We start from the raw sequence: 17,211 nt of genomic DNA on the forward strand, positions 1-17,211 counted from the left end.
GGGAGACCTGTGTGCTGGGGGTTCCCGAGGACCCGGGTGGGGCCATGGGGCCCCTGAGAAGCACAGAAAGCAGCCTGGCAGTGTCCCGCTAAGATCCCAGAGGGACAGGAAATCGGGAGGCACAAGTTTCAGGCAGAGCAGACCCGAGGAAGGGCAGGCTGGCTGGAGAAGGGGCCCTGGTGCGGGTGCTCACTGCACCGGCCTGGCAGGCGGCCATGCTCGGGTGGCCTGCGGTTCCCTAGGCGGCGGTCTCCCGACGGGCTGCCACACAGAGGAATCGCCTCGCCAGCTAACATTGTTTTCCTCCATCTTTCCTCCCTTACAAGTATTTAACTGACTCTCTGTCTAGGGGTTACCGAATTAATGACATCGCCCGCCAACTCTGTTTGCAGGTAGGTGGGAGGCTGCACGGTGCCCATGGTACCAGCCCCTAGGCCCCAGCACTCGCATGTGGAGGCCGGACGGATGCTCTGCAGCCCGAGGAGACATCCTAGGACCCCACTTGCAAAGACTTCCCTTCTGTGCTGAAGAAGGCGGCGCCGCCTTAGTAATGACACTAAGCTACTCGGTTGGCCTATTTGCCGAGTTCCTTGTGAGGAAATCATTTTCCCCCTTTACCACAAAGTGCAGCCGAGGCTCGGAGAAGTTAAGCGACTTCCCGAGGAGTCCTCACATTGGGAGGGCCAGAGGGCCCCATCTGTCCCGAGGCTGCTGTATCCTCGGAGATCACTGGCCCCGGGCTGGGTGCTCATATACTTTCTCTAATGTCAAGTGACTTTGAGAAGTGCAAAATGGGCCTTGGACAATTCCTGATTTACACAGAGGAATTCCAAAAGGAAGACCAAAGAATACAAGCATAAAGCCAAGCTCTGTTCTCAAAAGGCTGGAGCCTCCAGCCCAGACAACACCCTCTGGCCCTCATACGTAAACGGGGCTTCCTACAGAAACCCCCCACTCGGCAGCAGCTTTCCAGCAAGCACGCTTCCAGGTCTAGAAGCTGCCAGGCGTGCGCTGATCACACCTGTGAAAGCCACAGCTGGGTAGGAAACGAGGCCTCTGAGACCGTAACAACCTTAACAGGTGAAATGCTGGGCCAAGGTCATCTGTGAGACCAAAGAAACAAATGTCAAGCCCAGCGTTCAGCATTTTGAAAAAAATAATAGCCAAACAGTTTGAAAATCTGTTGATAATGAAAAAGCTGTAAGCTTTTACTGATCATAAGTGAATATAAGCGATCTGGAACCGTATGGCGCCCCCAGACTTGCTGCTACAGCCTCATGGTGACCCCACTCGACGAGACCTCTATAGGCACAACCCCGATATTCTTCAATCATCAGTTCAATGACTGGCCAAATCTTTAACGAGGGGGATCCTGCCCAACTGACGGGGGAAGAGGAGGAGCCAGAGACAGGAAATGATACCACGAGTGATGGGGGTGGAGTGGGGGGCGGGGAGGGGTGGAGTTTGTAGGACGAAGCGGGAGGTGGAGGAGGTGGTGGACACCCCCAGCGCTGCCGGATAGTGAACCATGACAGGGCCAGTGGGACCTACACGGGACCTTTGCAGCGACAGATAAGGAACTGGAAGCCACCGAGCAGGTTCACGTGTAACCGAGTCACGTGCGCACAGGACACAGGACCCGGACGCGGCAGGCGCACCCTCGCTCTTACCTCTTCTCCCTTCTGGATTCTCCGATTGGAGCTGATGATAATTTTGTGTCCTCTCTCAAAAGTCACCACTTCAGCCACACAGTTAGGGGCACAGGAATGGTTGATATATCTGCAAAACACCATTTCAGAAAACTTTATTATAGAACAACTGAGTATTACATGTCTATTTGCCCATTTAGAGAACAAGAACCCACACATTTTTAAATAAAGCTCCTTTGAAACGTATTTGCCCTGAATTTCTCATCTCTGACCCCTGGAGGTCAGAGTCCCTTTCTCACCTTGCAGGCCCTCCTGTGAGTGTCGCATCGATCACGTGGTCATTGTCCATGCGGAACATGTACACGCCACGGTTCTGAAAGAAAAATCACGGTTCTGAAAGAAGTCACCGTTCCTCCCGCGGTCACATCCACCGCAGGAAGACAAGGTCAGCGGTGAGCCAAGAGGTCCCCTGGTCCCACTTGCTGCCTGCATTACCTGCTCATTCAGCTACAGTTTTACATCCATGCAAATACCACCGACTAAAAAGATAAGACTGGGGGGAAGCGAGGTGGTACACGAGGGTAAAGAGGATCAAATACATGGTGATGGAAGGAGAACTGACTCTGGGTGGTGAACACACAATGTGATATATAGATGATGCATTACAGAACTGTACACCTCAAACCTATGTAACTTTACTAACCATTGTCACCCCAGTAAACTTCAATTAAAAAAAGAAAAACATAAGGCTGATGGAAAAAACAAGAGGAAAATGCAAGAATATCCATATATGGCTTTTGTTCAAAATGGAACCCAGCACGACAGGAAGCTTTGGCCCTGCCTTTTGGGATGTTTGGACAACGTGACACAGGGACAGAGAAAGGGTGGGTGTGGCACGTACCTGAGACTCATAAAGTTTCTCTTTTCTGTTTGCTACTTCATTTCGAATGATGGTCCCAATATATTCAATGACCATGGTGTGCTTCTCAATGTCTCTAGCAGCATACAGGCCCAGTCCCTACAAAAATACAACCACAACAAAAAGTGTGTGTGTCTGAAGAAACACATCCATTCCTTGGACAATAAACCTGCATTCTATTCTCTTACATACAAAGGTCATGCAAAAACCACAAGGTAGACCTCACCAGAACTCAGGTGACCTGTTTCATTGACTATGCTATCATCTGAAACTGACGAGACAACCTCACCACTTAAAGCTGTGCCATCACTGCCTTGTTTCTGTGTCTTATTTACACTCAGCTCTCTTCCCTTCCGTGTAAGAAATACCATGATGAGTGAGATCCCACTGATTGAAGAGGCTAATGGCTCTGGTATTTACCTTGTCCCACCACTATTTCTAAAGAGACTTCACACGACTGGAAACTTAATAAAATAGGAATCAGGCTAACTGTCAGGGATTATTAATAACACTAGAAACAGGTTTTGTATCTGGCTATGAGTTCCTGGAAGTCAGGGCAAAAAGGAGAAACAGGAAAAGCTACTTTGCTCTAATTATCAGGAAACTTGGAAAGAAAGTTCTTGGGAAAGGCAAAATTTTTCCCTAATATAAACTTCTGAGGCCACAAAAGAAATGAACCGGAACCTGAACTGGCAGAAGAACTTTTTCTCTCCTCTGGCAACTCTTGCTGTCTGCGCTAATAAATCACATACTACACGCACCATTTACAATTTTTAGTATTACACATCTGGAAAAACATACTGAAAAAAATATGGATAATTTCCATGAATACTTGTCTGCTCCTGTCCCAGTCTGAGCTCCTGCATTCTCAACTAAAACTGACCCGAAAGCAGTGGGGAAGGAAGACCGTGTGCCAACCGGCATCCCCTCCTTCCGTCCCCACCCTGAAACAGTCCTGATCAGGCTCCGCCTTGGAGCACCTGGGGGGTGGGTGGGGGAGGTCTAGGTTAGAGATTTTGGCATGTGGAGTAAATTATCTTCTGAAAAAAAGTATGTGGTTTATCTGTTAAACTCCACATAATTTATTCCAGATAATTTACAAGGTAAACAGACTAGGATGCAAAGAAGGAATCAGTGTGGAGATAACAGTTTGGTGTAACAGACAAGATCAGTGGGAACAGAGACCCACGTGGACATGAGGACGTGTGCAGCAGTGTGTGGAGGTATCGAAATCCAGGTCAGCGTGCAGGGGCGAGTTACAAAATGCTGCCTCAACAACTGGTTATTCATTGGAAGAAAATAAAATTGTCTTCAACAAAAAATACAATTTCTGGAAAAAAAACAACCTAAGGTACTACTATGCATACAATCTATACTCTTAACCAAAACAGAAGCAACAGAAAATTATCTATGTTTGACTATATAAAAATTAAAACTTTTGTAAGAAAGGAGATACCATATCTCCTGGTAGGCAGATGATGTTTTTAGGGAAAATATCTAATAGTATGAGATCTTACAAAGTGAAAAATGGACAAAGGACATGAATATGCGATTCGCAGAAGAGCAGACCCCAACGGGAAACATGAAAAGTCACTCATTTGTTAGCAGTTTGAAACTTCAATTGCAGTAACATCAGTCTACACTTAGCAGGCTGGCCAAAAAAAAAAAGGAAAAAAAAAATCTAAAAGAGCAATAAGTCCACAAATGGGAGAGCAGGATGAAACGGGCAATCACAGCCTTTTAGGAACGTGGGCTAGGCTGATGACTAATGTGGCGAGTACTTACACTCTGACACGGAATCTGACTTTTGGGAAATAACTCACAGGGCTGAAGCTATGGCTACACAGGGATATTTGTACAAGGTACTGAGAACGACCTTCCAGGGAAAATGCCCGTCAGTAGTGGCTTAATTACAGTTCATGACCATCATGGGCCACCACAGCCATTACAGAGAAAGAAAGAAATAGAGCTGCCTTGGCGGACTTAGAGACGGCACTAGTGAGAAAAGGAAGATGCAGAAACATAAACAGCACGAGCCCATTTTACATGTGAAGTGGCCGTGCACGTGTTGTTAAGACCTAGAAGGAGAGAGAGAGGAAAAAGATGACCCAACAACAGAAGCTCTCAAAACAAGATGACAGGTGAACACAGGTAGTTAAGAAACCATGAAAATGACAGTAAGGGAATAAAACGCAACACTAAAGGACAGGAACAGTCAAGTGAGCTGTTTGGGGACATTTTAAATGGAAAAGGAACTGATTTAGCAGGAGAAAGGCACCCCTGCCCAGGAATGGCAGACAGGCTCCACTCTGGAGGCAACAGCAGAAAGGAAGGCGTTGTATTCCAAGTGCGGAAACGAAACACCAGGGGAAAAGAGGAGGCGCAGAGAGAGCGGAAGTCTCGAGGAAATCAAAAGGCAAGGGCGAGAAGGACGGATGTCAGACAGACGGGATTTCTCTGGCTGCATCTCAGGGGCCGATCAGTAAGGCTGGGCCCCCAAACAAGGCCCCAGGCGGTGCCGAGACGCTAGCCGGGGTCCACAGTGTGAGGGAGACCCTGGTCTTGGGTCCGGTGTTTGTCCATAAGCGCCAACAATCAGAGACGGAGGAATTGCAAAGAATGAACATAACCTTTCTCAGAAGCAGGGCCATGTGGCTCAGGAGGAAAGGGCTCATAAGCGAGGAAAGCAGTAAATAAAAAGGCCTTCATGCCGGCACATTTGTGTAAAACATTATGAATAAGGAGATAAAAAAAATCACCGAGAGAAGAGGAACAAGGCCCCAAGAGGAACAGAATGGGAATGCGCAGACTCGGGGTGTGGGTCAGACTTAGACTCTGAAGGCATCACAATGGCTTCCGCGGGGGGGGGGACGACAACACAGGCCCCCGTGGGAGGGGCGCACCGGTGAGCCAGGGGATTAACTAGCTAACTAGCGCCTGAGAGCTGTTGTGAGAGAACTTCTCAGGGAGAGGAGGGGGAGAGGGAGGCAACAGAGCTCTGTCGCCTGGAGCTGGGGCACTGAAGCCCATCCGGGTCGGAGACAGTGACGCCACTCAGGAACAGGAGGCACCTGGAGGACACTCAGGCTGAGGGACTGAGCCGCAGGCAGAGGGGAGCATTCTAATTCCAAGCAGGGATGCCCGAGGGCACACGCCCAACAGCACTGGGGTCTGCAGTTCTGGAAGCAGAGACTTTTCCGCAGGGTAGGCACCAGGACATGTGTCAGGACTTCACCAAGACAAGGCTTTGCTTCCACCAGGCACCTCCCAGCTCCTCCTGAGGGAGTTCTCACCGAGTCCTCACTTCACAAGGGCCTGAAACACTCTCGTGAACTCCCACAAACCCAGGTGTGCAGAGCAGTGCTGCCCGTGAGTGTTTCACCAACACACACACACACGCGGAGCCCATCGGGAAGGAAGCATCGGCCTGCGCTGTTTGTTTCTAACCGACAAGGCCTCATGCGGCCCCCAAACCCTGACTCTGTCCCCGCAGCCACGGAAAGCCTGTCCCACACCCTGGACGTCAGCATCTTCTGGCAGCTGCCCGCCCGCCCTGCCTGCCCTCAGCCCGGAAGTCTCCCCACCTGAATCCGGGACCGCGCCAGGTACACGTTGGACTTCCATTCCGTCTTCATCTTCCGGTACTGGGACGACTTGGAGTGGACGAACTGCTTGCTGTAGGGGGCGTTCAGCTCGCCAGTGACCGTGCTCTGAAATGACTTGGAGGTGCTGGTGCTGTTCAAGGTGTGAGGCCTGCAGGTGGCGGCGCGGCAACAGGAAGAAACGAAAGGAAAACTGAAGACATCTCTGAATGGGGCCCCAAGGCAGCTCGATTCAAAGTCATACTGACGAGAAGGAACATACATGGAAAGCCGCCTAGCAGAGCCACACACGGGTTCTCTGATGTGGCCGGGCAGACACAGCCAGAGACAGCAGGGTTTGTAAGCAGCAGACAAATCAAGCACAAAAAAGCACTAATACGCCTAGAAACCCTGGGCTGTACTATGTGAAGTTAAAACAAAATACCTTAACACAAACCTCTTGACATGGGCACTCATTTTAGGTTCAGCGCGGGCACAGCCTGTGGGGTTGACGGCCAGAGGAAGCTCCATCAGAGGGTTTCGGCCGTAGCGGAAGGTGTAGTTTTCACACGCCTCAACCCCTGGCAGCTAGAAAGAAGCAGAGACCCAAAGCTCACGCACTTCATCAAGACTACACACAGCAGTCGTTGGGCACAATGTGAGTTTTAGGGAAATAACTTGTCAATGTTTCCAAACTGCTGGTAACAGAACGGTCTTGAACTCACGTGAAGACCAGCCTGCACTCAGAAATTCAGCTGTGAGCAGCAAACTCAGTTTCGAGACAGAGCTCCGTAAAGCTCCCCGAAGAAACAGACTGACCCCCGGAACCACTGCACACCCCCCCCCCCCCCCCCCCCCGTGTAGGCCTGTGGGATGCGGGGCTGAGGACACCAGATCCCAACACCGGGGCTGAACTAATTCACAACCAGTTCGCTCACCGGGGTGAATGCCAATTTTATAGCTTTATTTGGAATCTGAAACTTTAGTTAAACATCATTTATATAGTTTACTTCCTCGATCATTTCTCACTTCTTTCAATTTAACTATGATACGATGAGGCTATCACTCCCAGTGTTCTAGGAGCTCAGGTGATAGCTTAAGGTTTACTTGTAAAATGGTTTATATATTAAAGGTCTTTTCTGGTATAAATTTCTCATGAACATATTTCTCTATAGACATAACAGATGCATATCATTTAGGCAGGGCTCTCTCACAGGAAGCAACTGGGCATATTACTCAGTGGCTTTTGGGGTGTCCTTTGCATCTCCCAAGAAAACTGATCAATGATCTCTTACTCTTGAAAATAATGCCTTAGAATCATGCAAATTTCTAAAAGCATTGTTTGTAGTCTCACTGGCAAACATTCTTGGAATCTTAAAAGATTACAAAGAGGTGTCGGAGAAAACCTAAGTTCTCCTGAAATCCACCTGCCGTCTGGTGACCAACCCTGGGCTGAGGGGAAGACAGTGGCCATAAACACCGCAGTCTGAGGACAGGGCCCACAAACATCCTGAGGTGCAGAAGGGCTTGAAGAAGCAACTGGGAAAGGAGCCCCCCAGCTCACCACGAGACCACAGAGCGGGTGCCCTCCCCCTGGAGGACCGCCTTGTGGAGCAAACGTCAGCGTTTATGAGCGGACCTGGTGACCCGCCAACGTCTCACACTCCTTCAGACAGGAGGTAATCCCCAGGCAACGTCACCACCCCGCGTCACGGACACCACCACACGGGTTACACCGGTCCCGCTAAGGGAGACTGCTATCGGGAGAGCCAGTGGCGCGTCGCGCTCGGGCACTCACTGATTCCGCAATCCGAGCCACCGCGGACACCGTCAAGCCAAACAGGTCTTCTCCTTTCAAATACACCGGGAAAAGCTGGAGCATTTCAGATTTCTTTCTCACACTTGCCACAGGCTCCAAAATTTTATCCCAAACACCTACATACGGGCAAAAAAAAGTTTTCATGACAAACTTGTATTTGCTCAAGAGGAAAGCAGGACGCAGTATTAGAAACAAGAGCAGAAGACGAAGCCCTCACAAGGATGTCCCTGTCCCCAGGGAAAGCCTGAGTGGTGACCTAACAATAACAAGCCTTCTGTCATCTGCTTACAGTTGTTCCTAAGGACTATGAAATTTGGGGGAAATAATGTTATATTAAGACAATTAAACAGTACAAGTGGAAAAGGAAGTTTGAAGTACCTGAAATGTATGCAAGCAATTAATTCATTTTCCTACTGGCCATATAACACATTAGATTTTCAAATGTCCACTTAGTGATATCTCTAGCAATGTCTCTTTCCTCTCAGATTTAAATTAAACTGTGAAACTGGTAACTGCATTGTAATCATTTCTAGAGCATTTTTATACAGTTTTTAAAAAACTGTTAACCTTTAAAAAAAGAGTTCCCAGTACTTTTACATAAATAAAAATGACAATGACAATCTAGACTTAACCCTAGATCAAAACCAAGTGTCTAATTTCTAGCTCTAAATGTGTTTAGTATCTGATGCTCCTAAGATAAGACAATGTACATAATATGCTTTAAAAACAGAGCCTGCCTTCTAGCTGACATTAAGAAGGGGGTCCCCAATGTGAATGACAGGAGACCTGTATCAGCAAATTGTTCTATTTATTTTATCAATGTCTGACTATCTATTCCGACCTACAGGAAGTCTAGCAAGTGCTCAGAAAACTGTTCGGCAAAGAGAGCAAGGTACCATCATACAGAGAAGTAAAGATTTGCATTTGTAAATGAAATCTCCACATGTATTGTTATGAAATATGAGACAAACCTGAGAAAAAACTCGGAAATACAGGCCTAAAACATCCACAGCCTAACACTGGAACAGCTCGCCCTGCGGGGCGGGGCGCACAAAGCGGGCCGTTACCTTTGGGGGACGCGTCACTAAGGACCAGGTCGTCGTGGCCCTGCTCCACGATCCTGATGACGAACACCGGGCGCCCGTCCTTCTCCTCAATGGAGCACAGGTAACGGCAGCGCCGGTTGGCGTAGCGCGTGCTCCAGTACAGCCGACTGGCTTCGTAGCCCACGGGGAACAGCGCTTTCGGGGAGTGGAAGGCCTGCATCTGCTGGGGGAGCAGCTGGCCGATGGCGTGGAAGATGAGGCTGCCCACCCGGAAGGTGTGGTCGCGCTCCCCGCGCTGCACGATGCTGGCGATCTGCCGGACCTCGTCTCGCTGCACGTACACCCTCCTAAAGACCGCGAAGTAGCTCAGCTCGTGCTCGTGGGATCCCTTTGGTCTGTGCATGGGACAAAGCATGGTTTTGTCCTTAAAAAACATGCATTGTGCTTTAATGGCGCAGGTGAAGTGATAAATGTTGGTGCACCGAAATCGGTGACATCCACTGGTGGCACCCATTTTGTGACAGAAAACACATTTCATTTGCAGGCCCCGCCTCAGTGCCAGTTCCACGTTGATTAAGGCACCAGCCTGGGTCTCATAGACCTCTGTGGACCACAGAGCGCAATTCAAGTGGACCCATAGGTCCAGGTCGAGGTTGAGCAGCCTCGCCGGGCCATCTGTCAAGCCGTCTCCTTCCTCGTGACAGAAACAACACTTCCGATAGTCTTTGGGCACAGGATCAGGTTTAAGGGAAGTGCCCAGTTTCTTCAGAAATTCATCTATTTCGTCCTCACAGGGCGGCTTGAAGGTCCCCTTGGGGATTACAATATGAATGCTCCATTTCTTCCATTTCATTCCTCTCCACTTTTTATTTATCGGCCTACAATCTTCAAACGCACCATGGACAGTTCTCAGCCGCGGCTTTAACTTGACCGTGACCTTAAGCTCATCTGGCTTTGCCTCTACTTTGGCTGCTTCGAAAGCAGGAGGGAAAGTTATGGGCGGGGACGCTGGGGGGGAGGCTTTCTCCTGCAGCTGCGGGAGACAGTGCACATCGAACGTGGAGATGTTGGTGCTGTACTGGTGCGAAGCCTTGGAAGGCGTGTCTTTTACAGGTGACTGTGGCAACGAAGGAATGGCCTCCTGGGCAACGAAAAGAAACACGAAGGAGAAGAGTTAACTCCTAAGCTCTAAAGAAGCCAACAGGGAGTGACGGGCGTGTGCCAGGCAGGAGGGGAAAGGGTGGGTGAGCGGAAGTGATGCCAAACATCTAGGGAGTTGGGGGCGAGGGGGAGAGGAGTGGGGCGGGGCGCGAGCTTGCTGCTGAAGTAACAGCTGTGGGTGGGCTCTGCCGGAGCCTTCTCTACGAAGCCACAGCTGCAGACGCATCCTGCTCTCACACCTTCTGGACGCTCCGCTTTCTAACCACAAGAACGCCAGAAAAATCAACGCTGAAGGAGCTAATTTAATTTGCATAAAGCAAGAGTGCTTTTGTTAAACTAAGTCAGAACTTCAAAACATTATCTTCTATGAGCTTATCCCCTCTCTGAAAGTCGGTTCATCTTAGGCTTAATTCATTGGCATAAAAGTGAAAGAAGGGGAAGATGTCCCCTGTCAACAAACAAAATTAACTTCTCTCTGAGGCTGCGCAGTTCTAGCTGAGCTGCTGGAAGAGTTGAGCAGAGAGAGAAGCTGCAGTAGTGTCTCTTTTGGTAGACAGTATCATAAACTAATGCACCCCTAACTGGTTCCCCGCTTCTCATGCACCCCTGTCCACAAGGTATTTGGAAAAGACACACCTCACGTAGAATCCAGAAGCAGGCAGGAATTACACACCAACTTAAGAAACTGGTAAAAACACATTCCTTCTCTCATATAGGCTGACAAATTCTAACTTAAAGTCTGAACTTATTTATAAGGCATATAGCTTGGATTTCATTAAACTGGGTTCTACTGCCTGTTAAAAATACAAGAGTCTCCAGAACATTCTTCCAGGAAAGACACACAAGAGCAATAAACTGGAGAGAGGGGTGACAGGCAGTATTACTGCTTGAGGAAAAAACTTCCTTCAATGCAAGTGATTAAAAATATATCGTCTGCCATATACAGGGCCAACAGACACATGAAAAGATGCTCAACATCGCTAATCATCAGGGAGATGCAAATCAGAACCACAATGAGATGCTACCTCCCACCTGTCAGGATGGCATCATCAGGAAATCAACAGACGACTGAATAAAGATGTGGTACATACACACAAGGGAATATTACTCAGTCATAAAAAAAGAATGAAATCTTGCCATTTGCCACAACATGGATGGACCTAGAGGGTATTATGCTTAGTGAAATGAGTCAGACTGAGAGAGACAAATACCTTATGATCTAACTTATACGTGGAATCTAAAACACAAAATAACCAAACAGAAACAAACTCACATATATAAAGAACAAGCTGATGGTCACCAGGGGAGGGGTTGGGGAGCTGGGTAAGAAAGGTGAAGGGATTAAGCAGCACAAATTTCCAGATATAAAAACAATCATGAGGATGTAAAGTACAGCATAGAGAATATAGTCAGTAATACTGTAATAACTGTGTATGGTGTCAGGTGGGGACTAGACTTATCAGGGGATCACTCTGTAAGTTATATAAATGTCTAGTCACCACGCTGTACACCTGGCAGTAATATAATATTGTTATGTCAACTGTAGATGAAAATTAAATTTTATAAAAGTTAAAAAAAAGAAAGATACAATTGTTCTAGAAAAACAATTGCATCAATACACACTTAGACACACCTACATTACACAAAATCAGGTAAAGTAGATGATTTCCACCATGGTATGAGCAAAATAATTTCTCCCCAGAATACATGAACAGACTTAAGCTGGGTTTATGGCCAGGTTTTCCACTGGGATAAGATGAATAAAAGCACTATTTCATAGTTGTTATTAGTATATTTGTAACTAAAATAAAAGATTTCAGTATTTGTGTTTTATTCAATTCTGAACTTCTAAGGCACAGTAATGCACGTTTGTCCACTCATCGAGTAAGTGATTTAATCTGAAGTGGCCACACGGAGCGGGGGTTGTTATAACCGTGGACTCTCTGCAGAGCTCCACGCGCAGCCCCAGGATGCCAGGAGTCCCTCAGTGTCTGCTGCTGATGAACTGCGACTGACCTTGCTTTCTGAGTTTTTGGCTTGTGCGGTCGACGAATAAAGAATAAAGCAGTTATTACTACAAAAGACAATATCCTTCTCCATTCTATTGGCGCTTTCTCGGAAATCCTGAAAAGCAAAGAGAGAAACGTGTGGGGATCACAACAGGCCCAAGTCAGTGAAAACGAGGTCTCTACATTGTTGGTTTTTTGTCTCATGTTAAAGTGAAAAGGTAACACGTGTCACTTAGTAACACGTTAACAATTTGGCCACAGAGAAATGCGTTCATAGAGCGGACTCCACCAGCCACACTCCACTCGACCTGAAGCCCGCGGCCCTCGTGATGCCCAGCCCACGCCCGCTGTAGCTGTGGGGTTTCAAGCCCAAGCACGTCAAAGGCGCCCACGTGTCCTGTGGAGCCACAGACACGGACCCTCCCGGTGTCGGAGCACAGCAGTGAACGGGACACTGCAGGGGCGTGTGGGTCAGGGAGGACGATCAAGTACCTTGCTCACGCAGGCCAGCTCCCGGCCTGACTTCCGCACGCCGCTCCCGAGAATAACCACTTTGCAGTGGCAACACCACTGCGTCCGCAGCGCCGTGCTTTCTCCAACGGCGTGGCGAGTATCCTTGTAACCAGCGAGACCTGAAGGCAAGCGGCTCGTCAGCGATCCCAGCTCACCAGCAACACCAGGTGCTGATGGTGTAAAACTGCTACGTCAGCAGCTTCTAACACGGCCCATTTCACGGACCTCAGGTTAGTCTTGGTTAATCAATAAGTCTTTTAAGCAGTGCTTACATGTGTGGCACCAGGGTACAAATAAAGGGACACGCCTTTCAGAACAGCTGGGAGCGTGAAAGGAACCCTAGCCACCATGTCCAGCCTCAGTGCAAAGAGGGTCGGGGAAGATACTACTTCTGCTTGAGAGTGAAGACGATACAAAAATGCTTGTGAAAGATGAAGATGCATGTGTACAAGAGTCTTCAGTAAACGTGATTTGGAAAGTTCCAGAGCCAAGACACAAATCAGGGGAGCCCCCCGGATTACGGAAGTACGAGGCCTACGCAGGGTGCACGGTTTGTGTGGGGCGTAAGGCGGGACAAAAGGAGTGACAGACAGTGGGCGGCTGAATTCCAAATCTGACACGGACCTTTTGGTCAGAGTTCAGAGATGAGGGCTGAGAAGCTGCTGGTTCTCGGAGCAGCGTAAGGAGAGGCTGGTGCGGGCAGAGTGGGGAAGGAAGGCTGAGATGCGGCGGACGGGGGTCTGGGGAAGGGCCTCGTTTCTTAGACATGGGGAGGCGTGAGCACATCCCAGGGACCTGGGGGGGACGGTGCAGAGGCAGAACAAGGGGAAAGCAATGGTGGAGGGTGCAGAAGGAAAGGAAAGAACACGAGTAAAGCCTATCTGCAGCGTGTGAAGCAAGCAGCGGTGGGGTGGGAAGTTTGGGGGTGCAGGGGAAGCCTGCTCAGAGAGGGCATTCAAGTACTTCCTGGTTGACATTATCATATCCATCCCAAACCACACCACAGAAGGCAGAACACCCCCGAGGTTAATTTGTCGAAGACTGTTATTCCTTAACAACTCAAGTGAGACTTTATAGACAATAAGCGTGACTTGACCAAGAAGGAATTTGGGGTGAAAACGTCAATGAGCTCACCATTGCTTGTTGGAGGAAATGGGATGTTAGGCGGCTTCAGCCGGTAAGAACTGGCTAATCGGGGAGGGTTTGCAGATGCCGGGGGAGGCCCGCGAAGAAATAAATGCTGTCGATACTCCAAAGCTGGGTTGACCCGGTGGCCACTGAGCAAACCCACAGATGGCATCTCCGGGGCACTGCTAACCTCATAGCTGTTAGGGATCCGGACGTGAAGGAGGTCGGAGAACGCAGCCACGACACTGCTGATGTTCTGGAATACACGTGGAACACGGTTACCCACCAGCGAGCAGCGGGAGCTCACGCACTGTAAGCAAGTCCAGCGACTTTTCAGACTCAAGCATCGCAGGAAAAAACGGTGTTTTAATGGACCAATGCGCAAATAAATCTCCATAAACAGCCTCATACAGGGGTTCCCACTCCCATGAAACATTTGAGAGAGCACTGAACTGCTGCAGGTAACTGGGTGTCTACCAGCTGGGAGCGCACGGCTGCAGGAGCAAGCTAAACCTCATCCGCCTGTACAGCTGGTCAGGAGCTACGGCCACGTGGGCTCTGTCCAACTCCGGACAGAAGCCGGACTCGGTCTCCGAGGACGCAGTGTCACCCCACTGCTAAGCTGCTGACGACCAAAATGTCATACCGTTGGACTGGTGTGGTCGCCAATGAAATGTCTTCAGGGAATTAAGAGTTTTTTAAAGACTCTCAGCAGTTACTGGTGTCTGATAAAAGCAGCTGCCACCTGACTGGTTATACTGCTTCTGTAAAGCTCCTATTGCTAAGAGCTGTTTTCGACCGCTTCATTTTCTGTGTGTCAGGTTATCAAAAGATTTTCCTCTAAAGAGTTCTCTAGAGCATATGTCCTTGAATTAACAAGTGAGACCCTGAATTTCATTTTGCCCTTCTGCCTTGAGTTGATGCTTGCTTACAGTGCTCAAAAGCAGCCTGGGGGTCTGAAGTGACCCTCACTCCCACCCCTAGGCTTTAACCTTCTGTCCTCATGACCCTGCTGTGCTTATTTCATTTCATGGTAAACCACCTGATATGCCTTGAAAAATGGGGACATGGTCCATCATAACCTGGCTAACCCATTCCATCTTTACCTCGGCAGCTGTCGGATGCAGAGTAATCGCCACAGATATAAGACCCGATCTGGGGCCATTTGGGGAAGAACCAAAAGGCGGTGTGAAAAATAAAGTGCCTGGTTCAGTTTTGATGTCATTCCGTCTAGATTCTGAACCTAGAAGGGAAAAACACCGGAGGGAGGGATTTCAGTGTTAGCATTAGTGAGACAGTGGGTTTGAGAAGGGACGGGGCTGGGGACCGTGGGAAGGGACGGGGCTGGCACCTCCTCACCTTTCCCCACAGTGCTGGGCAGAATTGGAATGATGGGCGACGGCACTGGCTCTGGTGGCTCCTCCTTGACCAGGGACAGATCTGGGTATCTGCTCACTTCCACAGCAACCACACTCTCAGGAGAGGATGAGGGAACGAAGCTGTCAGGAGTGTCCCGATCACCACCATGGTCCTGCATCCTGAGAAGGAGAACACGACATGTCAGTAAGAGCCCACCACTCTTACTGGGCTCTCTGGCACCAGCCCAGCCCCATCTACCAGTGTGACCATGAGGATCTCATGGCCAATGAGTCAGCTCAGGGCAAACAGGAAATCTCGTGGAGAAGAAATATGGTAACTCAGGTGGTATGTTTTCTTGTGACCTAAGCTTCGGCGTCTGAGTTTAAAGAGCTGCCCATGAAGGAAGCCGGTCAGACTCCCACAGGGCACGGATGTGGCGGCTTGCAGAGCCCGGGCGGTGTGGCTGCCAAGGAGACAGCGGCACTCCAACAGCAGTCACGCCCGCACAGCACCCCGTGGACCGCACACGCCCAGTCTCAAGATAGCAGAAAACTCTACATTTTTCTTAACTGATAAAGGAGAACCAAAGAAGAGACTCGTCTACCTAAGAAGCTAGTACCCAGACAATTGGGGTTGGAGGGTGAATGCTGTGGGACACCCCCTGGAGCTGATGTGGCCACTCCTCCCCTGGAGGAGACGTGGCCAAGCGAAGGGGACTGTGAGCGGCAGCAGGATGAGGAGACAGAGTCCCCAACGCAGGGCATGCCCGGGGGCCGCCTTCCACCACAGCTCTGGAGTCAGACTTTGGCAACAGGGTACAGGGGAGAAAGGGCCCGGACTCTTAAATCGGGGCGAGTTGCCTCCTCAGGAAAGGGAGAAACGCAGGCTAAAGGTGTCTCATCCCACAGAGGCCAGTCACTGGATTTCCCACGGAAGGCAGGCTAGTTTGATGGTATCCGGGAGCGCCTCTCTGCTAGACCTAAGCAGTCGGGTGGCGACTGCTCCCTAAGGCTCTGAGTGCCCCCAGTCACTTTCTGGGGGCTAAGGAACACAGACGAGGCAGTGACAAAACACTGGGCAGCGCAGTCCTTAAATGCTCATCCACAGAAGAATTCTGACATCTGTGGCTCTGTCTGTTACTTGGGTATCAGCTAACACTTATCAGTCACCCAGTCAACCACATTACTCGCTTTCAAAAGACACAGGTCTCTCACATACTTTGCATGGAGAGTCCCACTGCCTTAATGTCTATTCGATTATTATTTAACTTCCTATGTCATAATAAGATTTCAAAAATTCACAAACTAATTTAATAGTAAGGATGTTTTATACACTTGAAACTCTGAAGAATATCACTCACGTTACCCCCTTAAAATGTTTTTAACATTCTATTCCTACAGACATCATGCTAAATACATACATGTACACATTTTTAAAGATACATAGTAACTGAAAACTGTTTGAGAAAACAGGCATCCTACCGTAACTCTTCCTGATTGTTGTGCGGCGGTGTGGGGAGGGAGGCTGGCACATCCACCGTCTTTGGGCCTTGAGCGATCGCCCTGGCTAACAAGTCGTCTTGTGGTCTGAACGGCAGCTGAAATGGCTTAGGTCCTAGACTTTTGGTCACTGGAAAGCAACGACACAAAGCGGTGAATGCTTCAGTCGAAATCGCTGAGTGAGCAGAACTTTACAATCAGACTGCCTCTCCGGCACCAGCCGGCGAAGGCGCGCCCCTCACAGCATAAAACTTGAGGTCTGCCCATCGTACCTTCATGGCTCACTAACACGCCAGCTTTTCCAGCAAGTTCTTCAGTTGTCGCAAAGCCATTTGCCATCTTCTGACAAGCCAGAGGAGGTGGTGTAGGAGGAAGAGAGGCAGGGGGTGTTGGAGGATTACTTAAATTATTCTGCTGCAGGAGACCAAAAAATTTTCAATTATATGCTACTGAGCAAACACGCCAGGACCCTGCTAAAACTTACTTCTGTGACTTTTTAGCACATGGGATCAAAGCTACTGAAATGCA

General features: G+C 49.2%; 1 protein-coding gene across 5 annotated transcripts in view; it reads right to left on the reverse strand.

The window, feature by feature from the left end:
* The window catches only part of KMT2C (lysine methyltransferase 2C), a 229,757-nt gene that overhangs the window by 2,017 nt on the left and 210,529 nt on the right, over positions 1-17,211 (reverse strand). For all 5 annotated transcript variants that reach the window (XM_019655384.1, XM_019655383.1, XM_019655381.1 and 2 more), the window contains 14 exons: positions 16,956-17,097; positions 16,666-16,813; positions 15,185-15,363; positions 14,932-15,068; positions 13,832-14,081; positions 12,677-12,816; positions 12,192-12,299; positions 9,036-10,155; positions 7,948-8,084; positions 6,595-6,737; positions 6,153-6,321; positions 2,551-2,667; positions 1,949-2,022; positions 1,671-1,779 (listed from right to left, as the gene is read on the reverse strand). In XM_019655384.1, coding sequence (XP_019510929.1) covers positions 1,671-1,779; positions 1,949-2,022; positions 2,551-2,667; positions 6,153-6,321; positions 6,595-6,737; positions 7,948-8,084; positions 9,036-10,155; positions 12,192-12,299; positions 12,677-12,816; positions 13,832-14,081; positions 14,932-15,068; positions 15,185-15,363; positions 16,666-16,813; positions 16,956-17,097 — 2,973 coding nt within the window. The remainder of the gene's footprint in view (positions 1-1,670; positions 1,780-1,948; positions 2,023-2,550; positions 2,668-6,152; positions 6,322-6,594; positions 6,738-7,947; positions 8,085-9,035; positions 10,156-12,191; positions 12,300-12,676; positions 12,817-13,831; positions 14,082-14,931; positions 15,069-15,184; positions 15,364-16,665; positions 16,814-16,955; positions 17,098-17,211) is intronic.

Source organism: Hipposideros armiger, unplaced genomic scaffold, assembly GCF_001890085.2.
Source record: "Hipposideros armiger isolate ML-2016 unplaced genomic scaffold, ASM189008v1 scaffold_239, whole genome shotgun sequence".
NCBI lineage: Eukaryota > Metazoa > Chordata > Mammalia > Chiroptera > Hipposideridae > Hipposideros > Hipposideros armiger.